Genomic DNA, 25,757 nt, shown 5'->3' on the forward strand with positions numbered 1-25,757 from the left:
AGTTGAGTTCTTGTGCGGTCCAAGGCCTCGTTTTCTGAGGGTGTTAAAGCCAAGCGAGCCCTTGATTTACTCAACGGAATGACACCTGATCAATTGTCGGGGAATTATGTGTGATGTAAGTCAGTTATTGCGTCAAATGACGATGAGCAACTGTTGATCATTTTCTGGAGGGGAAAAAAAAAGGTGTTCAGGTTTTCTCAAGCGGACATGAATTGATCACCTGTTTTTTTGGGTGTGGAGGGAAAAAATGGGAAATTTATAGGGGAGTGAGGTGTTTACATCTTAAATTGTGAAGCACTTTTTTTCTGGAGGGGAACAAAGGAGGGTTATGTTAGATGAGGCGTTTATTTGCTCAAGTGGAACTCGATCACTTTTTTTTGTTGTTTTTGAAAGGGGCATTTATGTTGTTTTCAAGGCACTGGTGGAACCGAGTCCCCTATTTGAGGATGGATGGTCCTGTCGGTTACATGTCTCAAGTCACATGTCCTATCATTTCCGAAAGAAATTCTGAGCTGTACAAGAAAACAAAATACACCAGAGCGTCATTCATGAGGTGTTCATTCAAAAAATAAAAATAAAAACTTTCAAGACATCAGTACATGGAGGTTCTTTTCGATAGGAAAACAAGCACAAACTTGAGACGACAAAAGCAGGATGGTGATGATCGCACTTGTGCTTTTCCCCCAAATTTTTTTTTGTCCCCCTTTTCAAAATCTCAGACAACAAAGCATGGGTGAATCCCCGCAATTTTTTACATTGTTGCGACAGTACCAAACACATTCACTTACCAAAGCCAGTCTTCCTCACAGCTTTGACGATAATATCGAATTTATTCATTGAAATGTTACAGGTTGAATAAATACTGCTCGACATAAACGCCTTGAAGCTTAGTGACTGAAACGTACTCGGCATTTCTTATGTCTACTCAAATACCGACATTTTTTTCGAAGGTGATAAAATAGTTTAAATAATTTGTCTGAGGTGAGGCATTTATTTTCTCAAGTGGCCAACAACTGATCGATTTATTCTTTTCCTTGGTGGAGACGGGGCATTTATTTCCTCAAGTGATATATTTTTTGTTTATCTGAAGTGTGCCATTTATTTACTGAAGTGATAATGTGGGCTGAGGTGTTTATTCAAGTGGAAACGGGGAACATTTATGTGAGGTGAGGCAATTTGCTGAAGTGGTCAACCCTTGATTACTTTGATTTTCAGAGGAAAAAAAATATTTGAGAGTCTTCATAATTTGGCTAGCATTTTCACCCCAAAATATGTGGGGGGAAAAATACATATTAGACGACCGTTTTGACAGTGCAACCAAAAAGCAATGACAACAGGCGGAGAAATATGGCTTTGACAGGGCAACTTTACTCACAAGGCCACTCTGAGAACGTTCACCTGACATCCGTTCGTAGAATCACGCTTAAATAATCGTAAAATATCAAACAAAGAAAAGGATCATCTAGACGGAGCACGAAAATGCGAGAACAATGTTTAAAAAAAAAAAAAGCCTCACGTTCTCTTTTCAGGGGGTGTAAAGATTAGCATTTTATGTTGAGTGTAAACAATCTGACACCCGAGCATCTTTATTCCCTTTAAAGCCGGACGACGACTAACCTTCACCGCCTACGTCGAGATTTTGTGCGTCGTTTTCACGGCCGCTCGAACCATTTGCTGCGCCACTTTTGCTGTCGCGTACAACCTTCAGTCTTAAGCAATCTGCAAAGAGACACTCGCTTTGAGATAAAGTGCTAACGAAATGGCACGGCTACAATCAAAAAAACAACACCGTTGTGGACAAACGTGGCGCCCGGTGGCCAACTTGCCCATCTTGATTGCTTCCAGAGCAACGGTGAGAAACACTTTTTAAATAAACGGGAGCAATCAATAAATAACAAAATGGCGGCAAAAGGGGGTGGGAGGAAGTGTCAGTAATGCTGAGGGCGTTTCTATGGCGACATTCACTGAGAAAGAGATTGAGAGAGAGCGAGAGAGAGAGAGAGAGTGCAGTTCCGGAGGGTGAGTTACACCCGCAGGAGGTCCTCATCGCTGTCGTCGTCGTCCTCCCGCTTGGCTTTAGGTGCCGCGTTGTTATTGTGGCGGCCGGCAGCCGAGCGAGCTTTGTGGCTCCTCCGCTTTCGTTCGGGCTCATCCAGGAGGCCCACCAGATCTTCGTCGCTCTCCTCCTGATCGGCATGACAACAAGAGAGGTGAGAGCTTATCTTGACAAAGTGCGAGCAAAGAGGGGAAACACATGTTGCTTTTGTTTGTTATTTTGTCAAAGCGAAGGCGACGTGCGTTGCTTCATCGGTTTTCTTGTTATCTGGCCGAAGTGCAAGTGAAGGAAGGGAAGGTATGTTGTCATGTTGACAAAGGGCAAGTGAAGGCGACGTGTGTTGCTATGATGCTGAAGCACAAACGAAGACAAGCTGCGTTGGTTTGTCTTGCCTGTTAGCCAAAATGTAAGCCATATCAAAAGCACCTGCAGGAAGACGCTGCGATGGGCATAGGATGACTTGACCACACGCACTCCGGGAACGCTGAGCACCTCGTCCTCGCTGTCGTCCTCCTGCTCGTCCAACGAGAAGGAACGAAGGCCGTCCGTGTTGACCGGCTTGGTTTTGATGTGCCCGTTACTTTGGTGACTGCGGCCCCGTTGCGAAGAGGAGAAGGACAAAGTGGAAGAGGTCGCAGAAGGAGCCTCGAGTTCCTCCATCAGCCACTCCATCTCATCTTCGCCCGCATCTTCGTCCATGTTCACCTGAAAGCCCGCGCAGGCGACATCCTTTCACAACCCAACACATGATGCCCGACACAAATATTGAGCCGCCTGCTGGGAGTGAAGAAACTGTGGAGTTGCTATTGCAGACACGACAATTTGGATTTTATTTTTTTGGCAACCTTTTTGGTCATTGCTCGTTTTACAAGTTCGTAGCCCTCCCATCAGAGATTTTTGGGGAAGAGCAGGGAGAGAGGAAGGAACCCGTCAAGCCCTCCAAAATCAAAAGATATGACCTCATGTCGAATGAAGACCAACTATAATTAAATGCAAAATGTCCTTTGTTTTCATTTTTAATTAAATTGAGCTTTCGTGGTTCATTTTAAATGTATTCCTCTGGTGCTGTACAGAAGAGCAACACTGAACTGTCATTTAGGAATTGCAGTTTCTTACTGCATTAAATTACTATTTGCGACCTTTTGCAATCCGCTAATACAGCATATATCTATATATATATATATATATATAGATATATAGATATATACTGTATATATACAGTATGTCAAACGCTCGGTTTTCGTCCATAATCCGTTCCAGAAGGCTGTTCAAAAACTGAAACCACGCTCTTTAAAAAAAAAATTTTTTTTTTTTATTGAACACGTCTGCTCACAATGGAAAGTGACACGATGAAGCGTCATTTCCTCGTAAGGAAGGTGAGAGGAGTCACGTGAGTCAGTTTGTTCAAGAATCAAAATTTGTTCGTCATCCAAGGCATAAAAATAAAAAAAATCTAAATTTTTGGTCGAAAACCGAATTGGTCGAGAACCGAGACGTTCGAAAACTGAGGTTTGACTGTGTGCATATATATAAAGAATACTGAAACTAATCAAAAGTAAATTAAATGAGGCATTTTTGAAAAAAAAATTCGAATAAAAACTAACAAACCTGCTCTAAAAACGATCTCAAACCAAGTTAATTAAAAAAAAAAAAGTCGAATTTTTTTTTTTTTTAAATGGCACGAAAAATCAAATATCATAACCCTGGTCGAAAGTACATCGACTTTGGTCATTCATTCACACACCTTGGAATATTTATAGGAGACCTGGTTGCCTCTCCTGCAGCAGCCGGCCACCTTCTGAATCATCAATTCTCTGGAAGGGAACAAAAGCAAACTTAATCAAACGGATCTCAATTTTCATCAACTGCGATGTCAACATTCATCTCATTTACATAATAACCGCCGTTACACTACATTTCGATGGCCATGACAGCTAGGCTGGGAAAGATTCCAGCTCACGCGCCACCCTCATGAGGATAAGAGACATGAAAAGATGACTCCTCTCAAAGAAGACAAGACGCTCTTCGTACCTTCTCTCTCGCTTGCGCAGCACCAGCACGAGTAGACAAACGCTCACGCCTGCCATCAGGAGGCTCAGCAACACGGCCAACACCTGACTCCTCCTGGAAAGAGCCGGGAGGTCGCCGTCTTCATCATCTTGCGTCTGTGTGTCCACAGTCCTACGGGACACGGATAAGACATGTCATGACTGGTCTATTATTCCGCATTTTCATGGCGGGGGACACCCTGAGCTGGTTGAACAGGGCACGTGTAGACGAACATCCGTTTGCACTCACACTTACACCGTGGGACAATTTAGAGTGTTCGATGAAACTTCCATGCGTGTTTTTTGTTACCCGGAGAAAACCCACGGGGAGAACACGCTAACTCCACACAGGAAGGCCGCAGCCGGAATCGAACCCCGCACCTCTGCACTGTGAGGCGGACGTGTTCACCAGTCGCCCGCCGTGCCATACATCGACCAAAACCATTTTAACACTTGTCATATCATTTTGTGTGACTCACGTGAGGCCACACACGGCGTCGGTGTGCCACACGAACATGTACTGGCACTCGTCAGTCTCCCGCATGAACTTGGGGATGCCCACGCCAGCCGTCGGGTTGCACTGAAACATGATGGTGGACGACGCCGTTTTGGTTCTCTCGCGCCCGCACGTCGAGTCCGAGGACACCGTCACATCCAGGTTGCCACCTGTTGGGCGAATTAGACATACGTTGGCTCGGTAAAGTCGTCATGGCAATTCCCTTTTTCCTCCACATTTTTTTTTTCCATGTTCGCCCCCCCCCCCACCAAAAAAAAAACAAACAAAAAAAAAACACTTTAAGACCTCAGAATGGCAGATTAAACGACAGTGAATTCTTTTTAAGGCTTTTAAAAGATAAGCGCACTCCCTGCATGTTAAACACGTGCTTTCCGTCGACGTCTCTTTTTCCTCACAAATTATCTCCAAATTACATAATAAAAGTCAATGAGTCACTGTACCCGCTTACTTTTCAGGACTTCATGGCGCTGATGCATGAAAAGATCACGTATTAACCTTCAAGGGGCCAGACGAAATAAACTCTCGATATTCAAGGCTGCACTCTACAGCAGGGCAAACTTTTCGACTTGAATTTTAAATCATGCCATGCATAGCGGTAAAAATCTTTCCATCCATTGGTGGAGACAAGTTAGCGGGCGAAATGATGATTTTTGTTTTTTCCCCACCGCAAATAATTTGAATCTAATCAGTAGCTTGATGTTTAAAAAAAAAAAAAAAAAAAAGGTGACTTGTGCTCCTAAGTGAGCATGTCAAATACCTTTAATGCAATATTTGGCCTTGCTGGAGGATCCGATCCGCCGCCTGTAGGCTCCGTTGAGTTTGACCTGGCATATGTTGGCGCCCACGCAGGTGGGCAGGGAGCTGTTGGTGAGCCCGGACAGTTGGATGTGGTAGATGTAGTGGTCGCCGTTATCTCTGATGTCTCCGGAGGCTTGGTGCGGACTGAGGACACACACACACGTTTTGAGATGTGATTGCGGGTGGAGGGTAGAAGAAGGGGCAACACTTTTATTTCACACGACGCTACCTGAAGTAAAGCTCCCCGAGACTGAGGCGGGCGCCCGTGGTGGGGTTCTGAATGGTGCCGTTGACCATCTCGACCTCACGCTGCTTGACGGCGCACGCCAAGCGGGTCTCCCAGCCGATCACAAAGAGGCAGGATGCCCTGTCCATGCTGAGAGATTTAATGCGCACGACTTTAAAGTTTGTGTTGACGTAACACACAGGCTGCCACCCAAAAATAATAATAATAATAAAATGTGCATCTTCACAAGAAAAGAAAATAAAGTTTTGGATAACTTGTTTGGTCGACTCCTTTCTGTTCGTTTGCAAATGTCCCAAGTGGCTTCCCCTCTTTTCAAAACACAGCTGATAACGCCGACCGAAAAGATTTGGCATCATTGATGAGCACATTGTTTAGAATTGCGAGACTTTGTCGGTTCTTCTTTGAACTCATCGACTGCCCCCGGTTTTGTGAATGTTCTCCCCTCAAAAGTCAATGACACGAGCCACCGTTTAGGTTTACTTCCACCTGAACCCTGGAGAACCCAAGAACACTATTCTTCTTTGGAAAATGACGAATTATACATTAAATGACTGCTATATGTTCACTGAACACCAAAATATGTTTTTTCAAATATTCAATGCCTTAATCCTAATTTAGGATGAGGGCCAAATTTCACCCTTTGGGATTTAAGGGGAGCATTTGAGTAGCAGAATTTATAGGGGCCAAATTTGACCCCGTGGGTTCTCCAGGAAACAAAAAAATATCGATATACAGCGAAAGAGTAAGGTGCACTCAAAGAGTAAGTGCGTTTTCTGAGGAGCCCATTTAGCAACGGCGAAACTGGCCATGGATTCCAATGTTTGACAGGTCGTCAACGGCGAGCCATTATCATTAACACTGCTATGAAATTTTCGAAACTTACAGTATAAAGGCAGCCACTCAAGTGTTCAATGCTGATATCTAACTGAAATAGATTGTCCTCCACCCCCTTTTGCCGCCATTTTGTTTTCTTCCCGTTGCCTTTGAAAACGCATCTCGCTTAGTGGTATGTAAATCCTATGTCTTATTTTGAAATTTTGTGCAGTTTTGATGTGTAACACTATTGACTTCCATATATCAAACTGTAACGTCCTACACAGCTTCTGTCGCTAAAAGTCAGCTTGAGATTTGGGCATATACGGAAAAGAAATATAAATACATGGATGTTATTTTTATCGGAGAAAAATAAAAAGTGTTAATTTCAGTACCACCCAATTCTAGACCAAGTCTGAAAAGACGTTTAAAAACGTCTTTGGGAGCGAATGAGTTAAAGACAACGAGATATATTCCAGGAGCTCTACAGTATCATATTGCTTAATAATGACGTCTTAAGAAGCCAAAGTTTAACGCGAAAGACGAACAAACTTCTCTCATTAACCGGTTGCTCGAGACAGCTAAACTGGAAAGTAAATGAATGTCACCGTCCCAAGTTTTTCGTAGCTAAAGCGTCCGGGGTGTTTGTGGACTTCATTGCCGCCTGGCCTTTTTGTCACATGTCGAGTTGCGTTCATACTTGATGATGACCGGGTGTCCGAGAGTGGTGCCGCAAGTCAGCTGGATCTCCGTCTTTGCTGGCACGCCGTTACCGCAAGAGGCGTCGCCGGCTGAATAACTGACCGAAATCATGGCGTCTATGTGAGAGGGAAGAGTGAGACCGGTTATCAGTAGATAAATATCGGTACTTTATTCAAGCCGTAATTTAACGTCATGATTTCTCACCCTTGTAACTCATTTTCTGAGTGTGGACGCGGCCCAGCGTCTGCGTGGTTCCGTCTGCCGCGTGCCGACACACGGTGGCCCCCTCGTCACAACCCGGGGGTCCTTTATGAATCCCCTGACACAGGTTGACGAAATACCTGGTGATATGGAAATGGGAGAGAGTCACGAGGCCCGACAATGAGAAAACAAATCTCATTCTCAAAAGAGACTCACGAGTCGCCGTCGTGGTTGAACTTCCACGGCTTTGTGATGGAAGAGAGGCCTCGCAGGTCGAAGGTTTGATGCTGACTGACCAGCTTGCATTCCATCTTCCGCGGGGCGCACACGGCGCTCGTTCCCCACTGGAAGGTTGCCGAGCACCCCGCCGTTTCCGACAACAGCTGCGGGGAGCCGTGCCCCGCGGACGGGTCGCAGGTAAACAGGATGGACGACTGGCGCTTGGCAGAGGCTAAATCGAGAGAGGAAAGAATGAAGTATTCATGCCGCAATTGCGTTTTACAGTCATTGAGCTTCGCCGCCTGCATGCAACGAAACTATAGAAATGGACGACTTCCTGTGCCTTTTCAGGCGTGTCTTGAGACTTTCTTTGTGGTTTCACTTCTGTTCATCCAAATTTTGTGCTACAAACTGAAACTGTCTGCAAGGGCTGAGGTTTCACGCTCAAGATGTCAGGGGGGAGAAACACCTTCAAAACTCTAAAACACATGTGTCGAACTAGAGGCCCGGGGGCCAGATGTGGCCTGCCACATCATTTTAAGTGGCCCGCGAAAGCAAATTAAAGATGACGACTTCCATGATACTTGCTAAATATTTTTGTTACCAAACCCCTCATGAGAGTTACTTAAACAATAGTTGAATAGTACATTATTCTTGACTTCTTTATAATTTCACTCATCACGGCCGTCCAAGGGAAACGGGAATTACAATGTGGCCCGCTGCAAAAATGGGTTTGACATCCCTGCTTCAACTCAAAATGTCTGAGCTGCTGTATCTTTTCTGGCATGGCTTCTTGAGACATTTTTGTCTCCATGCATGCCCAACAAATTGTTAAGTGAAACTGACTACTGGGGGTAAATTTCCAGATTCAAGTTGGCTTTTAAAGGACTGTCATGAGAAACACTTAAAACATCTGCTTCAGTTAAAAAAAAAACAACCAAAAAAAAAAAACACCAACTTCCTGTCTCTTTTCTGGACAGTTTTTTTGTGAGCTTACGCATGTTAAACATGTCAACTAAATTTCAAGTTGCTGAGTGAACTTTGCAGGCTCACCTGGCTCGCAGAAGCCCCATTTTTTATCCTTGTCATAGTTGGCGGTCGTGGAGCACCACTTTTTGCCATCGGTTCTGTCATCCGTGGTGCATTCAGTGTACGACCGCTTCATGAACGTGAAGGGGAACACGCACGCCTCACCTTCATGCGTCACTACAACACATATCGGTATCTCTTATGAGGGCTATCAATTAAAAAATATGAACAAAACCAAGGCCCGATAGCTTCCTTGCGATCAGACGTGGGAGCACTTCAGACAGTGGCCACCGCGTACTTACTGGGTGGGCACGGATCGCCGCCGCCGTACTGCATCAGCACGGCTTGCTCCTCGTGCTTGAAATCCATGGTCATGGCCTTGCTGATGCCGAACGACACTGACGATTTGCCCGAGCCCGCCACATGACAAATGGCGGCGCCCTTGCAAGTGGGCTCGGCCACCGAGCTGCACACATTGATGAGGTAGCTGGTGGAGGTGTCCAGCGGGACCTGTCAACACAAATGAACGCATGTCACACGATATTAAAACTCATTCAGTATCAGCCAATTTTAGACCAAGTCTGAAATGACGTTTAAAAACGTCTTTGGGAGTGAATGAGTTAAGACTATCGTAAATTCAGGGGTGGAAGCCTCACCTGCACTTGGCCTGTCAACGTCGACAAGTCAAAAGTGTACTGCAGCTGAGTGTCAACCAGTTTGCATCCGCTGGTGTGGGTGGCATCAGAACACACGATAGGGGTCGCCCATTCAAAAACGTAAACGCAGCCCTGCAGCCTCAGCATGTGCGGGGATCCCTGAAGACACAAAGCCCAGTTATTGCTGTGCTAAAACGAGAGTTTGGAACACACAAAAAAACAAAAACAAAACAGATGCCATGAAGTAAATGGTGTTCTAACCAGCTCCACGCCTCTCTGGCAGGTGAAGATGATGGTGGAGGTGTAGTTTTGTGCCGGGTTCGACGCACACCGGGTGGAGCTGAAATAAGTGATGGACACATCGCCTGTGGCGCTGATCTGAGGGCCGCTCGTCGTCCGCCCGATGTCCTTTCATCGACGCAAAGAGAAATGTCAAGCATCAGACTCTGACAATTATTATAGACGTCATTCCTCATCCACTTCAAAGAAGGTCATCCATTATTGTGCAATAATATCTGCATTATTATTGACATGTTCAAATCAAATTAATTGTGACTCACAATTGGGGGTCCGTTGTCTGGGTCCATACAGACTGCGGCGCCAGGCGGGCAGGTGACACCGGGAATGGGGTTCAGAGGCTGACAAATGTTGATGTAAAAGTCTGGAGAGTCATCATTTTCGTCCACCGCGTCATCTGAACACCACGGAGACAAAAAGAGAGATCGACGTGGACGAACAACATCGAGCCGGTTGACAAGTCATCTGTGCGCGCAAGCGAACCTGTGGCGGTGTAGTATCCAGTGAAGTGGATCAGAGGAGACAGGTCAATCGTGTTGGAGCCGTTCCGGACAGAACATGTGACCTGGGAGGATGACATAAGGTGATCAAAGACACTGTTTTGGCTGTCATCTTTACAGTGACTTCCAACATTTTAGACATGGTGGTAAATCTGGAGTCACGACGCATCACAAGTTGTTGATCCATGTTTGCTTTGTTTTTTTTAATCACGCATACAAACATACTCACAGGCTGCTCGCACACCAGGTGAGTGTGGAAGGCAAACAAATGCGTGCACGTGTCTGTGTTGGAGTCAATGAGGACTGGTGCCGGTAGGGCAGAGCTCACATTGGGTGGTCTAGAAAATACATTGGATAATATTAAAGTCAGCGCGCAATCTCCGAGCAGATGTCATCGTAGGGAGTGGACAGCCTACCGGCAGATGAAGTGGATGACGGTGTTGTGCTTGAGAGCGGGATTGGCGGGGCATGGACTTCCTCCCTCATACGTCAGCTCCACCACGTGATCCTTGTACGAGAGCTTCCCGCTGGTCTGGCCACCGCTCAGCGCAGTGTTGACGTCTTTAATGCACACCGCTGCGACAAAAACCAAGACTTGAGCACATGCATATGTGTTATGAATGTTGAGTGGAAACGTTGATAGTCGCTGAAAGAAGAAAAGACCGCCGTGGGATGGAAATGGTGGAAGTTAATGTGTCATCGGCTAGCCTGCATTGATGAATACGGTGTAGCATGTGCAAAGTTGCGACTTCATTGAACCGAGTGGTGAACTTTGTGCCTCTGCAAATGGGCTCATTAACTCATTCAGGATCAGCCAATTTTGGACCAAGTCTGACAGACGTTTAAAAACGTCTTTGGGAGTGAATGAGTTAAATATTAATGTAGCATGGATATATTATATTTAAAAACTAAACAAACAATAATTTCAATAATTCCATTTTGAAATAAAATATATGGATGAGAAAATTTCATCTTGACAGGAAGTGGGATACGAAAAGATCCCTGGGGTATTTTTGAAGTGAGCATGTCACAGGCGCATCAAGACACCTGGGAAATGATTCCGATTGTGACCTACCGGTTCCTGGGTTACAGCCGGCGTTGGCCATGTCCGCGCAAATGTTGACGCGGAACATCCTGCTGTGGATGTCGTGGTCGTACACCGTGTAACCGCCATCCCGTCTCAGGCTGTTCAGGTCAAACAAGTGACCTTCAAAAGACAAAAGGTTTCATTAACTCATTCATTCACAACCATTTTCACTGGAGCAACCCCTTCAATTCCAGCGTTGTATTGGATTTTGACTGATCTTGCAAGGCCCACAGAATATTTGGTTCTAATGCTATATAAACATGGAGCCTACCAAAATAAAGTTTGGACTTGTTGTTTCTATCTTTTTCCATACTTCAGCAATCGGCATTACAAAATGGCTAAGTTTCATGAAAATGGCGATTCTTGGGCAAAAAACGGAGAAAAATAGCTTTTTGTAAAAACATGCATTTCAAGTATGTGAGGCACCACTGCCACCTACTGGTCGCTTTTTTACATGATTTACAATGCAAACGGCTTATTCTCATTCACAGATTGCATCAGACCCTCCTCCTCTCTATGACACAAAAAAAAAAGACTTAGCTGTACAAGTACGTCCTTGGTAGGCGGGGCCTAATTTTAAAAAGACATACAAGTACGTCTTGTGGAATTAAAGAGTTAAAAAAAAAGAAAGAAAATCAGTTTGGAACATCGAGGATGGGTAGTACATTGTTTTTTTTTTTTGTTTTTTTTTTGCAATGCAACAAATGCTGCGGGATTCGAAAGGAAATTGAACTGGGTAGGATGAAAAAAAGCATCGGATCAGATCTAGTCCGCGGGACATATTTTGCCCTCTGCTGCAAAAGGAAAGTTAAAAATTCAACCTGTAGCTGGATTGGCGACTCTGCAGCCGTCGTGCTGGCTGCTGTTCAGTGGGCAGGCAGCGGCCGTTAACCACACGAAGGTGTACAAACAGTCCTCGATGGTGGAAATGAGAGTTGGACGAGAGTCCTGAGAGAGGATATAAATGTTTGAAAACATAACGTGGGGTGTTTCTGGAACAATAATTTTGTGCAAGATAAAGTCTACATTTAGTAACGTACAACTTGGTCTTTGTCGCACTTGAAGCGAATGATGGTACTCCTGTTGCGGACTCCGTCGGGACAGGCCTGGCCGCCGCTGTACTGCAGCTTCAGCACGCTCATGTCCCACGTGGGGCCGCTCATCACATGACCCAGACTCACGTATTGGTCTCCGATCTTCACGCAGGATGCACTGCCGGAGGGACACTTCCACGAACCTGCCGGAGCAGAAGAGCATCTTTCATTGAAAGCAAACATATTTGGGAAGGGTGACGGGCAGGATAATGACAAAAGACGCACCTCCCTGCGGCACCAGCGACCTGCAGATATTGATGTAGAATCTCTTGCTGGTGTCCTCTGTCGAAGCAGTCACCTCCCAGTTGTGGGCCTCCATGGCCAAAGGTGAGAGGTCATAGGAGTGGCCCTGATTGTCACTGGGGGGCAGGAAGAGCAAACATAACTACCGGATGTGACCGTAGACCAGAAAAAAGGGTACTGATGCACTAGATTCACCCCGTCGCCTACCTAAAGCTCGCTATTTATATTTTTTATCAATTCTTTCTGGCTCACTGGTTCTGTCGCATAACAAGTATGATGTCCGTGGATGTGACAATAAGATGGAGCTCCTTGAGAAACATCTTACTGGTATGAGCAGCTGGTGGTTTTGACAGGGAGGCATGCCAATGCGGTTGGCCAGTTGAACAAGTAGGTGCAATCTGGAGTCTCCTTGATGAATTCTGGCACCCCCTTAAGAAAAAGAAAACAAAGGGAAACTATTGGAGTTGCATCTTGTATGCCGTAGTTCATTTGAATCGTTTAACATTAAAAAAAAGTGATGAAGTCGAAGAGTTGCAATCAAAGCGTGAAGCTTACAGGGTGCATGTCAGGGTGGCAGGAGAAGTGGATCTCTGTGGACCGCTGGTAGATCTTGTGACATGTCTCGCCGTTGGTGTAGTTCAAGATCAGCTGATCTCCCACGAAGATCAGACGCTGGTTCGCCACCCCTGCATGCGCACGCACACATACGCATATCAACCACAATTGCAGAAAAAGCCACACAGCAAAGACAGACCACAAACCGGGATGCTTTTTTTTTGTCACCTGCTATATTGTGGTTGCTTCCGTCCACCTGGCACGAGGAGACAGCGTCGTCGCCCGTGTCTTTGTCGGTGCAGACGCCCCTCTGGAGTCCGCCGCACACCGACAGGTGGTAGATGTACTTGTCGCTCCTCACTGGGTAATCTTTGCCCTTCAGGGAGCTCAGGTTGAACTCAAAGCCACTTCTCGGGTCGCGGACGCGGCACTCGTCACCTAGCAAGAAACGTGGGCAAGCACTATTGTCAGACAGACATGTAAAACCGTCACCCTTTAGGTTTTTTACATTACCTACTAAACTACGTACACATTAGCTACTACTTACAGGCATTAAAAATTTATCGTCTTAATTAAAGCTATCAAGTGGCTTTTTGGGATGCGGGAAGAGCTCAGATTTTAGCACTAAAAATAACTATGAAGCAAATGCGCCAGTCATGACATCACCGGAACTGCTAGCAGTCAGGTGCATCGTCCGTGTAGCGACTCTCTACCTTGCGACTTCCTGATGGGACAGGCTTCGGAGGTCCGCCAAATGAAGACGTACTCGCAACCGTCCTGCCGGTCGAACATCGGGGAGCCCTGAAAAACACAAACACGCGGTGTGTTTCTCGTCCAGCCCTATTTTGTGCAACCGAACATTGGCAGGAAGAACGTTCCAGATGACTCACTGGGCTGTCGTCACACAGCAAGATGATGCGTGTGGAGTAGCGAGACGCTGCGCCGCACTGGTCCCCGTGGTGATACAAGATGCTGATGGAGCCGTCCTCCGCCACCTGCGGGCTGGCCTGGACCAGACCCAGGCTGTAACTGGCTCCATCAATGACAGCACAAGCGCCCAAAGGACCCACTGCAGGGAGTCATATATGCATTTTGTAGTTGATAAATTTATCACGCTTTTAACTCATTCACTCCCAAAGACGTTTTTAAACGTCTTTTCAGACTTGGTCCGGAATTGGCTGGTACTGAATGAGTTAAGAGTGAGTGCGCTTTTGGCCTTATTTATGTGTCCATGTATTAAATGTCCTGTGGATAACACAGGGTAGCATTTGACAAAGGCACTGTGAGAGCAATCGCACACTGACCAGGACAGTCCTTCAGAGAGGGGAGGGGTCTGCAGACATTAATGTAAAAGCTGCGCGATTTCACCGCGTCCGTATCTATGGCAACCCAGGGGTTGTCCTCTCCGCCTCGGACCAGGTGACTCAAGTCGTACTCGTTGCCACGGGAATCTGGAGTGCACACAAACGCACGTTTAATTAAAGAAGGTGGACCGATCTCGCGTCATCTTCCGTGCCGATACCGATGACGCGGCAGTCCACCGGTGCGGGGACGCAGGCCAGTGCGGTAGAGAACTCGAAGAGGACGTCGTGGACCACGTGGCTGGGCAGGGTGTTCAAGTCCTCACGTAGTAGCTTCAATGATCCCGGATGTGCGTTTGCATCGCACACCAAGTTAATGGTGAAGGTGTCCCGCGTTGCTGAAAAGGAAGGAAGAAGTCATTTTTTTCCAACGGGGAAACATTGTGACGCTTCATACAAAGCAGTAAATTGTATTATTGCGACTGACAGAAGCTACTACATATGCGCACATCAAAATAAAAGCATTGAAAGCAACAGAAAAAAGGGGGAAAAAAGAATTGATAAATACATTATAAATAAAAGCAATCCATACATTTCTTTTTATTTTGACTTCTATACAGACTGCGAGGGGCCAGACACGACTGTGGTGGGGCGGACGGTTGTACTTTGCCTTCTGCTTACCTGTAGAATCATCACGGGGTCCCTTATATGTCAGTTTGAGGAGGCCATCCGTGGAGTACTGTAGGGTCTTCTCCACCCCCACTGGGCTGACGGGATGACCTTCTTCCAGTTCGCAGCCCGCCATTCCCGCGCCGCAATCGGCCAGGTCTGAGCAGATGTTCAGCTGCGAGGTGGGATGGACCAGGAGGTAAGCGCGCAAGAGTATTATTCATATTTAAAACGACTTCTGTAAAAAGTGTGTCACAACTAAATCATCCCGACATCAGTCTTACCAAGAAGTCCTTTCCGTTGGCGCTGGTCTTGTATCCGGTCTCGGAGGAGAGCGGCTGCAGGTTCAACTCCAGGCCGGTGTTGGGATCTATCACAGCGCAGCTCTGAGATGGAAGCACATTGCTCACTTTGCAGGGTGTGGGGCTGGGCGATATACGCATGAAAATAAAACTCAAGATGCCCAAAAATGTTGCAAGATGTTATGTCTGCTGTTTATGTAGTTTGCGCGCAACACGTGAGCTAAAAATACTTTTTTTTTTTTCGTGATTCCGACTCATCAACTCAAATGAATCAATAAGAATCACTTACACTATTCTTGGTAGTGGTGATGGCACAGGCAGCTCTCGTCTCCCAGATGAAGTTGGCAGTGCAGTTCTGGTATATCAGGAATCGCGGGCCCATTGACTGTGTGACAATGAAGACGAAAAAATAAATAAAAACGAGTGACACAGAGATTGCCGAGTTGCGCCCTGCCCACCCAAAGTGTTTCACTGACCAGCATTCCCCTGGTGCACACCAGGTGGATTCGGCTGGTGTACGTCAGCTTCAGGCCGTCTGACTCGCAGGGGGCACCGTCTGTGAACTCCAGCAGCAGCCGGTCGCGGCCCTCGATGATGGGGCCGCGTTTGGAGACACCCATGTTACTTACAGACACCACTTCTTGCGGGTAGCCCTGAGAGACAGATGGGAGGGATTCAATACGTTACATTTTGTACTTTTTGATATCTTCAGGGGAGGGATCCATTCGTTCACTATTGTGGCTGGTAGAACCGGACCCCCAACGACAAATATTCAACACAACTCTCACGAGGATACACAAGATGTACCTCTGTGGTTGTGTACTTCATCTGGCAGACGGACGCGTGGCGGTCGCAGCCCTTAACGGCGTTGATGGGCCGACATACGTTGATGTAGTACTTCCGCAGGGCGGCGGAGTCGGACAGGTCCATGGCCTGCCAGTTGCTGCCGGATGAGGGGTAAGACAGGCTGCAGACGGAAGGACGATGTCAAAATCATTTTTTTGTGGAAGCGCATTTAAACTATTCACAAAAATAGCAGGGGCTCGCTGTATTGAAATTAGTGTACCTGGACAGGTCATATTGGTCCAAAGTTTTTGGATCGGTCACCAGACACTCGTGAGGCCTCTCGGGACATGCGTACGATGTATACCAGTGAAAGTTATACGTGTACTTGTCTTCCACCTGTGCCCATTGAAGAAAATTAACTCATTCAAACGGCCTATTCTTATTCACAGATTGCATCAGACCCTCCCTCCTCTCTATGACGCAAAAAAAAAAAAAAAAAGACTTAGACGTACAAGTACGTCCTTGGTAGGCGGAGCCTAAGTACGTCTTGTGGAATTAAAGAGTGAAAGAAGCTGCTCGTCAAAACATATGAAAAGAACAAAAAGTGACAGGATGTCGACCTGGAATTCTGGTTTTCCAGCACCGGCTTCGGGGTCGCAGAGGAAGGAGATGAGGGTGGATCGGAGCGTGTGTTGCTGGTTGTTGTACTGCGAGCCGTTGCTGTAAGTCAACTGGAGAAGGCCGTCATAGTAGGACAGCCGCGAGTTTGCCTGCCCCAGACTCCAACTACTGTAATAACAGGAAAAATAAAAATATGAAGACACGGGTGGGGCAAAGTATTCGGTAGATGTTTGCAAACGGTCTTCTTTTACCTTGATTCAACCTGGCAAGCGCCGGCCTTTTCAGGACAGGTGGCGGCTGTGACCGGGCCGCACACGTTGATGTAGTAGTCATAGTTGTCGTTGGTCAAGTTGTAATAGCCGCCGTTAGCCTTGGTGAGTGGCGACAAGTCGAAAGAGAAGCCTGGCGAGTAAAAAAAAACAAAAAACAAAAACACAACGACACACAAGTCGTTTATTTTGCTGTAATCCAAAGCGAGAAGTTGAGGCTTGAACATATCGTACCGGCCTGCGGGTCCTCCACCTTGCAGTTGTCCCCTTGCATCTTGGAGAGGACGCACGCGGCCGCCGTGTACCACTCCAGCTCGTACACGCAGCGATCCGATGAAAGACTGCGGAGGATGGGGGCACTCTCCAGATCTCCTGCAGGAGACAACATACAGATTAAAATGGCAAATTGGATTTTTGGAGTGAAATTTAATTTCCGGCCTAGGCTCACTCATGGATCATTATTAAGATTAGCATTATTAATATGAACTCATTCAGTACCAGCCAATTCTAGACCAAGTCTGAAAAGACGTTTAAAAACGTCTTTGGGAGTGTATGAGTTAAGCCACCTGGTTTGCACTTAAGCGTCAGGATAGTTTGGATCCTTGTAGTTTTGCTGCAAAAGTCTCCATCAGTGTACACCAGTCTGATGTCGTTTCCCTTTTCGGTCTTCTGGGGGGATGAGAGGAAGCTACCCAGGCTGATCATCTTCTGGTCTTTGTCTGAAACCGAAAATCAAGAGCATAAAATGTATCCCGCCAGACATCCTCCGCTTGTTTTCAATACGAGGTTGACGGCAACCTTCTGGATGTTCGCGTGTGTTCGGTCGTCGATAAATTGACAATTCCAAGTGAGGTTATTGCACCTTGCCGTCTTACCTACGGAACAAATGGCCGCACTCTCCGGGCAGCCCTCGGCTCCTCCTGTTTGTACGACTTTGTGGCAAACGTTGAGGTAGAAGCGCTTCAAATCTGACTCGGAGGATTTGGGATCCACCGCCTCCCAGTTGCCATTCAACTCTGACCCTGGAACCAAAGACAATCTGCTATCTAGCGGTATCACCTGAATCGTTCTACCGTCTCAGAAAGTATTCCGACCCGACAAAAAAAAAAAAAAAAGCATGCATAGGTGGATCTTCCCCACTCACCAGGGAAGCGAGTGAGGGGCGAAAGATCATAATGCTTGCTGCCATCAGTAACCCGACACAGAAGATCCTCTTTCTCCTTGACGCAGGCGTACGCGGTCTGCCAGTCAAAGTAGTACGTGCAGTCCGTCTCCCCGGCAAACACAGGGGCCCCCACACCGCCATTGGCTGAAAAATAAAAATAAAAATACCGCACGGTATAGAAGGATTAGCTAGCGCGCTCCGGCTAACGTGGCGCCAGAGCTCATGTTTTGGCTGATGTTTCTCACATGCGTTCCTGTTGCAGTCAAAGTTGATGATGGTCATCCTCTGGAAGCCGGTGGAGCACTTGGCGCCGTCGGGGTAGATCAGAGTCAGATCTCCGTCAGAATAACTGAAAAAGAAATGACAGGGGCATCTTGAAGATCAACTCCAGAGTTTGATTTCTGTAAGTGAAGTGTTGAAATGGAAGATTTGGACATTGGAATGGTTTTCATGGTTGTCAAAAGGGCAGACGGACACAAAGTAGCAAACACTAAAGATGATCAAATTCGGCGCGGAGCAAACGCGTGCTGCAAAAATGTATTCACACCCAAAAAGAGACACATTCGGATGTATGTTATTCAGACAAAAGACAAATTTACCGCAGAGTCTGGTTTTGATATCTCCCGGCCACTTTCTTTACGTCGCCCGACTTCTTCACTTGGCAGGAGGAAACAAACTCTCCCAGGCTGCTGCATTCGTCCGACGGCACTTTTCCACACACATTCAAGTAATAAATGTAGCTTTCAGTCCCGTCGCTGTCTGACGAATGGGCATAGTAGGGATGGTCTGCAGCTAGACATAAAAAATAAAGATAGATTTGGAAGCGGTCAGTATCATGTCAAGCTGCATTTTTTTTTTTTTAAACAGTGACTTTAATTCATGCTATGCAAGAAAGCGAAATAATTTGAACAAGCTAAACATTTCCAAAGACATGACAATCCTTCATCCGCACGTTGATAACTGTTGTTGACACAAGGCGTGGGCTTCCAAGCGGCAAATATTTTGCTGAGGTGGCCTTGTCTCACTCGTACAAATCTACATGAGAAACCATGCGGGGTTGCCACGTTATTCAAAATAAATGGATCAGCCGAGTCATGGAGTTTGTCAAAACATACAAGCATATTTTGACACCCCTCCCCCAAAAAAATACATCTAAAGTCAGAACTTATTTTCACATTAAGCGTGAAGGAAAAAATATATTTTTTCCGACTCTTTCTGTGGAAGTTGATGCAAGTTAAAGCTCAGGAAAAAAAGTTCTGAATGTAGTTTTTAGATCAATTTAAATAAGAAATCAAATTTTTGTCCCCCCCCCCAAAAAAATAAAATCACTGAATATTGCATGGACATATCGCCCATCACTAGTTTAGTTTAAAAAATGTGATTTTTTTTTTTTTTGTTGACTATTGAAAGCTGGCGAGGCGACAGCCGGTCGGTGTCACCGATTGGACAACTTACAGCTCAAGGTGAGTGGCGTCAAGTCAACGGAGATGTCATGCTGCCGGCTGGTGAGTTTGCACGTGTCGCTCTCCAAATAATCCCTGTGGCATGCGTACTCCGTCACCCATTCCACTTCGTAGCGGCAGTTGGCCTCCGCCGTCATTTTCGGAGTGCTGCCCTGTTACCAGGAGAGCGTTCGGAGCCAGGGAAAGTCACTCAACATGCGCGACAGCTCACCCGGGCTACAAACATGAGGTTAACCTACCGAATGTCTGCTTGATGGACAGATGAAGGTGATGGTGACGGCGGGAGAGTGCCCGTTACAGAAGACGGGAGGAGTCGCGTCGGCGCTCACGTCGTACTGCAGCCTCAGTCTTCAGAGGGTGGCGAGCAACGGAGACAACCAGGGAACAAAGTTAGATTAAAAGTATCGTCTGTTAAGTAACGAGGCTCCAGTTAGTCAAAAATAGAATCAAACGGCTAATAGGAAAGTAGTAATTGGTATTTTGATATGGTTCGAAGCGGTGATAAACTGCACTCTTGGGAGTTTTTGTTTTTTTTTGGCCTATTTTCAAAAGTAGTTATTTTCAGGGTAATGTTATAAGACGAGTCAGAAATTACTAAAGTGTTTTAGGATCATAATTTGAGGTACATTGATGATTTAATTAAACAAGGGGGTTCCTTTATTCGCACGTTTCTGTCTTCGGATCGAAATGGCAAAATATGCTCGCCAATTCGTTTTTTTGATTTTTTGTTTGTTTTTTTGACATCAGATGTACACATTTGGAAATCTCATGTGGACTGGTTAAGACTAACCTATCATTGGATAGGAGCTCTAAAGGCTTTGTGGGAGAGCCCATGTTGTAGCCTACGTTCTTCGTAACCACGCAGGCGGCAGAACCTTGCGGACAGCGTGTTTCTCCGCCACCTGTGACAGTGGAGGAAGGCGTCACTTCACATGATAAAACCTCAAGGCTACACCGAGAAATGCAGAGGAATTGTGCAATGTTGCGAAAGGTCAGTGGACGCAGGTGTGACAAGAGTCGTCGGTAAGCTAACGTTCTGAACACAACCCTCTTTCCGACACATTGCGGGCGACTGACTGAGGCTGCGGCAGATGTTGACGTAGAAGTCGACGCTGTCGTCGCCGTCGTCTACCAGGTAGCCGCCGCTGACTTTGATCAGTGGGTTGAGGTCATGCTTCTTCCTGTCGGTGTCAAAGACAAAGCAGGGCACCTGCATGCGCACACACAAAAAAAAAATGCTCAAACACAGAAACAGAATTTAGGTTAGCGACGGCGTCTCATCATTCATGGATCTTCTTGTCTGTCAAAAGTATGTCATCTGTCGCACCTCTTTGTGAGGTTTGAACTTGTCGCTGCTGCAGGCCACGTAGGTCCTCCACTCAAAGTAATGCACGCACTGGGAAACGGTCACAAACTCCGGAGTACCCTGCGCACAGCAACACAACAATAGCATTATGCAAAATTGACTCACTGTATTGTGACCCAAAGATCAGGAAAACAACAATGATGACGTTTAACTTTATTCGTCACCATAAAAACCCACAAACACTGTAAGCTTTGTCAACTTCAGAGTTCAGCTCACCGGTAGCGGATCAATTGATTAGTTGTTCAATAAGCAGACAAAGAAAAGAGACCAAACGCACTGGATTGGGGCCATGAAGAAAATGTTGTGATTGAGAATGTGTTTGTTAAGTGCAGACAATGAGTGCAAAGTGGCAAACGTGAATATTATGTTGTGACTGAAAAATGTGACTAATATAAAACTGAATAGTTAAAAAAAAAATCTTAAGTTACATTGTCCTCAGTGAGACATGCCTGTCTTTCTAGTTTTTTTTTCTTCCAAGTCAGCCGCTTCTTGTTAGCGTTTTATCACATTTGTCAGTCTTGTGCTGTTGATGAGTAACGTGACGGAACGTCTACAAGCGTGACTTTCCATTCCCGGGCGTGACGCGCAAAGAGAGGGTGACGCGAGTTTAGTCGACAGAAGCCGAAAGTTAACATGAAGTGAGGGACGCCGTTGAGCCGCACACTCACTGTTATGCTCAAAACGTGCATGACTCCTCACACGTCTGCTCCAAACTTGAAACTAAACAAGAAGCTATAGTGTCCACTGACGAAAAAAAGAGATTTATTCACTTGTCCCGTCACGTGTAAATCCGCCTCAATTCCAAGCGCCGACTCTCAGGTCCAAATACGCTTTGGCGCTCCTTTCTTTTTAGACGTGGGGCAAAATAAAAGTATTGTACTTTTGAGGCCCAAACTAACAATGTTGCGAGTGAGTCTGTGGGGAATGTTTGTCTATTTTGTGACATCAAAGGTCAACCGTATCGGACCTGAAGGCCTGCTGGCTCCCCACTATGCACTTTCTGTCAGAGTTGAACCGTTTCGGTGTCAGCCAACGCTTGTCTGAGCTCACCATGGTTTTCCCACACTGGAAGCCGATGGTGGTCTGGATGAAGTTGTCATTTCCCGCACATTTGACGGTACTGTTGAAATCCAGGACGGTTCCGGACAGCCTCCGCAGGGACAGCTCACCTGCGTAACGAGAGGAGAAGTGATGGGGTGTGAGTGGGTGGGCCTTAACAACAGTGTCGTATCTGTGACTGAATGTGTGAGGCGGGCCGAATTGGGTGAGTGACGTGTTTGCCGTGACCGTGTTTCACAAATATGTCTGTAAATGTTGTTTCTTTTTTCCTTCCCAGGCTTGCTTTGAAAATCAAATGTTCACCCCAGCTGAGCCACTGCCCTTTGAAGATCATTTGTCACAGCTGGCATGTTTGAGGTTGATATAAATAAACAGTAGTGGGAAAAGTTCTGCTATGGTCACCACACTGACAGCACAGACGCCAGCCAGTAGTTTAATACTGAGAACTTGGCAACAACCTAAAGAAAGATGACCCGCCGTGTTTATTTTCTGTAATTATGACTTAACTGGTGTCCCCCGTGCAGGTTAGTGACTGACAGACTGTTGCGTTTTGAATGTTGCAGTCCCGAGCACTGACTTCGTGTACATGATTCGAGCCTCATACCTTTGACTGCCACAATGGGAACGTTGCGATTTAAGCCTTTGTTTTGCTGCTATGAAAAGGAAATGAGTCATGTGTAACATTACACAATAAGGAAAGTGCCCCACTAACCCCAAATAAGACAGCGTAACGGTCATTTCAAGTACACATCAATTGTTTTTAAAAGCCTCGCTGTTATGAAGAAAGGAAATTAACAACCTTCTTGTTTACATTCTAATGACCAATAAGAGGCGAAGAAATCATCACGGATTCCAATCGAATAAAGAGAACTACAGAAAAGTACAGCACAGAAAAAGGCAAACGAACGTCGGCCAAGATTGCTCGGACCTGTATCGTATGCGAAAAGGATGATGTAATCATAAAGACAGCCCACCGAGCACCCAAACAATACATGACCACGGCGCCTCTTTGTAATCCTGCAGTGCAACTGTTAAAAAAAAAAACAACTATCAAACATCTTGTGCCATGTGGCGGTCATGGGACATGAGGGGGAGTCCATCAGGCTGCTTGTATAAAGTAATCAATCATCACCGCCACTCCTGACCCTGTTCAGGAGCTACTAAGTCTGAGGGATAGTAGGGTGAAAAAAATACAAAAAAACCCCCAACAACAACATTGAGTCAATTTTTTGGGGGTCAATGACCAACTCAAATTAGTCGACAAAAATGAATAATAAACCGACTTTAGGAGAAACACACAGGAAGAGAAGGACATGACGGACTCACCGACAGAGTGGTAAACATTGCTTGTCAGGTTGCGGGCGCAGAGAGCAGTGCCTTCACCGCAGGCAGTCAACGGAGACGAATCGCACAGCTTGAGGGTGTAACTTATTTTATTATCCAGGTCGATTGCCTCCCATTCATAGCTTTGGGGGGAAAAATGGAATAAAATCAAGTATAAGAAGTAGCTCAGACACTTTTGTAAGACATTTCTGTGGAAGTCCAAGTCCCCCAAAAAATTACAAACACTTTGACTTTTTTTTTTGGGTTGGTCTCGTACAGTATGCCAAACCTCATCCCCGCCCCGCATACAGCTGGCCCATTGATTTCATTAGATTGGCAACTAGTTTGGTTAGATCTTGTTCTGCCATCTTCATTTCTGCTGCAGTTCTTGTCAAATGTTCCCAACGGCCGGCTGTTTGCTTCTCCTTGCTGATCACGGTATCGTAATGGGTGCCAACTTTAATAGCACACAGTTGTCAATTTTACGACAGCCAGGCTCACCAGTGGCCCAGGAGTATATGGGCCGGGATGAAGATTGATGCAACATATGACACAATGGCCCTAAAATTACCCTATTTCTGCTTGACATATACAGTAATTTTGAAATATGTCTCGTTACAGGGGGTGTAAATATATTTTGATTTAACTGATACGAGTCAAATCGTTATTTTGGAAAATGTACCATTACTGAACGGTACCCCAAGTAATGAGAGACACATCAAATTGTTTTTTGGGTTTTTTTTGGAATGCATAAAAGACACCAGGTATAAATATGACGTTGCTGATAATTGTTCTCTCTTTGAATTTCATTAACGTGAACAGCTTTTAAAGCTTTTGAGAGCTTTTACATGTTCTATATTAATAAACAAGACTAATAACCAAATCATAATCCCACTTGTAAATGTACCGTTCTTGAATCGTATCGTACTCCATGTATCGATATATCTATCGAGATACCCATGGAATTGATATGCACACCGCGGATGTGTATCATTCTTAAGAGTGTATTTTTTTAATGAAAGTATGCCACACTTGGGAAACGTTAATTACATTGTGGGGGGGGGGGTATATTTTGTCTATCGGAATAACACATTTAACTAAGCCATATGGGGGGGAGATGAGCATCACTCCTTGTTTGTATCGACTTATTGCGGTTCGAACTTTGAATTTTTGTAATTAAAGCGTCTTCGTTTGGTAACAGCGCCGTGTGTTAGCTCGCCACCGTGTCAATATTTGCTCACTTTGACAGCAACCAGATGCTAATGGGGAGATCATGTCAGCGAAGCGCATGTTGTTGACGGGTTAGCCGCTAGCTCGCTACTTTAGCTTGACCACAGCCAGCTCCGACGGCCACAAACGTGGCCATAAATATAACCCAAATGAGCTTTCTTAGCTACCCGGGACACTCTTGGAGTGACAAAAAGACGTCTCGAAATAGAAGAAATATTGTTAAGAAGTTAACGAGACGAAGAAAGCAATGGCTGACTCATGTTCTCTGAACCTTTGAATGTCACGAGGCGGGAGTACGATCACATGACCCAGCTGACACTTTGTGCATGTGTGCGTGTACGTGATTAGGCGATTTCATGGTAATATAATCTATGAGTCGAAATCGAAGTCTACTTTGGTTTTTTTTTTTTTACACTGGAGGTGTGTTTATACCTGCAGAGGTCCTGGTACCACGGACCTGCCTCCTTCTCCTCCGCTGCCGTAGCAGTGGCCGTCGTAGCTCCGGAGAGGAGCAGCAAACATCCCACTCTCACCACCAAGCAAAGCAGGCACCCGGGAGGCAAGCGCCGCCGGCCGTGGTTCAGTAAAAACATGCTTGAGCGGCTGGCTGTTCAGCAGGACGACATGATATAAACGCGTCAGGGGAAGGATCGCTCGGTAGGAAGTGACTGCGCCACATGATTCGACGTCACATGACTGTCAGGTAGTTCAGCCATGCGCGCTTCAAGTACCGTGGGACATTCAACTACTGGTACGACAGCTTTGTCGCGCAAATAAATATTGGACTTTGGAAGGACTTCTGATTTTACATGTTGTCAGCAAATTAGTTTCAATCAAGCATCCTGCTCGACTAGGAATGAACGGAGAGGAAATCGACAGCACTCAAAGGGGCATTCCAAAAATGTAAAGCGTAAAAGGGTCGCAAAACTGCAATCAGAATTGGCGTCGACGCAGAAGCAGACGATTCAAATCAACATAAATAATAGTAGACCGACAACATGAATGGTCAAAGTGAAAAGAAAATATAAGAGATACAGTTTTCGTCGAGAAAACACTGGCTGAAGTTTTTGAGTATTTTAGTTGTGTCAGTGGGATCCCGCGGGAAAACGGTGTCTTTACGTCATAACAATGCGTCCCTTAA

General features: G+C 45.9%; 1 protein-coding gene across 2 annotated transcripts; it reads right to left on the bottom strand.

The window, feature by feature from the left end:
• Window positions 1-541: 541 nt before the first annotated feature.
• On the bottom strand, window positions 542-25,279 carry LOC147187831 (cation-independent mannose-6-phosphate receptor-like). Of its 2 annotated transcripts, none has more exons than XM_086100398.1 (51): window positions 25,049-25,279; window positions 23,390-23,529; window positions 22,055-22,173; window positions 20,966-21,064; window positions 20,716-20,848; window positions 20,429-20,540; window positions 19,878-19,986; window positions 19,631-19,790; window positions 18,775-18,967; window positions 18,421-18,524; window positions 18,155-18,319; window positions 17,886-18,032; window positions 17,577-17,729; window positions 17,245-17,382; window positions 16,993-17,143; window positions 16,741-16,909; window positions 16,401-16,516; window positions 16,142-16,301; window positions 15,811-15,987; window positions 15,624-15,719; window positions 15,317-15,418; window positions 15,045-15,207; window positions 14,585-14,761; window positions 14,367-14,513; window positions 13,953-14,131; window positions 13,776-13,863; window positions 13,291-13,500; window positions 13,063-13,193; window positions 12,833-12,936; window positions 12,490-12,623; window positions 12,211-12,407; window positions 11,992-12,118; window positions 11,159-11,290; window positions 10,500-10,659; window positions 10,313-10,421; window positions 10,067-10,148; window positions 9,847-9,980; window positions 9,548-9,694; window positions 9,287-9,445; window positions 8,933-9,140; window positions 8,655-8,807; window positions 7,599-7,833; window positions 7,386-7,522; window positions 7,180-7,297; window positions 5,649-5,795; window positions 5,379-5,563; window positions 4,584-4,770; window positions 4,088-4,237; window positions 3,801-3,870; window positions 2,549-2,761; window positions 542-2,186 (listed from the first exon to the last, which is right to left on the bottom strand). In XM_086100398.1, the coding sequence occupies exons 1-51, from the start codon at window positions 25,207-25,209 to the stop codon at window positions 2,025-2,027; spliced, it is 7,449 nt and encodes a 2,482-aa protein (XP_085956524.1). In that variant the 5' UTR covers window positions 25,210-25,279; the 3' UTR covers window positions 542-2,024. The 2 variants fall into 2 exon arrangements, with proteins under 2 accessions (XP_085956524.1, XP_085956523.1); XM_086100397.1 differs by having other exon boundaries at window positions 2,483-2,761.
• Between the last annotated feature and the right edge of the window lie 478 nt (window positions 25,280-25,757).

This window comes from Hippocampus guttulatus, chromosome 20 (genome assembly GCF_054856545.1).
Source record: "Hippocampus guttulatus isolate MCC_2025c chromosome 20, RoL_Hgut_1.0, whole genome shotgun sequence".
Classification (NCBI taxonomy): Eukaryota; Metazoa; Chordata; class Actinopteri; order Syngnathiformes; family Syngnathidae; genus Hippocampus; species Hippocampus guttulatus.

Bases quoted from the DNA above. Each gene is read 5' to 3' on its own strand.
- LOC147187831 (XM_086100397.1), bottom strand. From the start codon at position 25,209: ATGTTTTTACTGAACCACGGCCGGCGGCGCTTGCCTCCCGGGTGCCTG. The intron at 19,987-20,428 runs GTTAGTCTTAAC...CACCCTCTGAAG, and splicing joins GAGCTCCTATCCAATGATAG to ACTGAGGCTGCAGTACGACG. The intron at 10,149-10,312 runs GTGAGTATGTTT...TCATCCTCCCAG, and splicing joins ACCTGGTGTGCGAGCAGCCT to GTCACATGTTCTGTCCGGAA.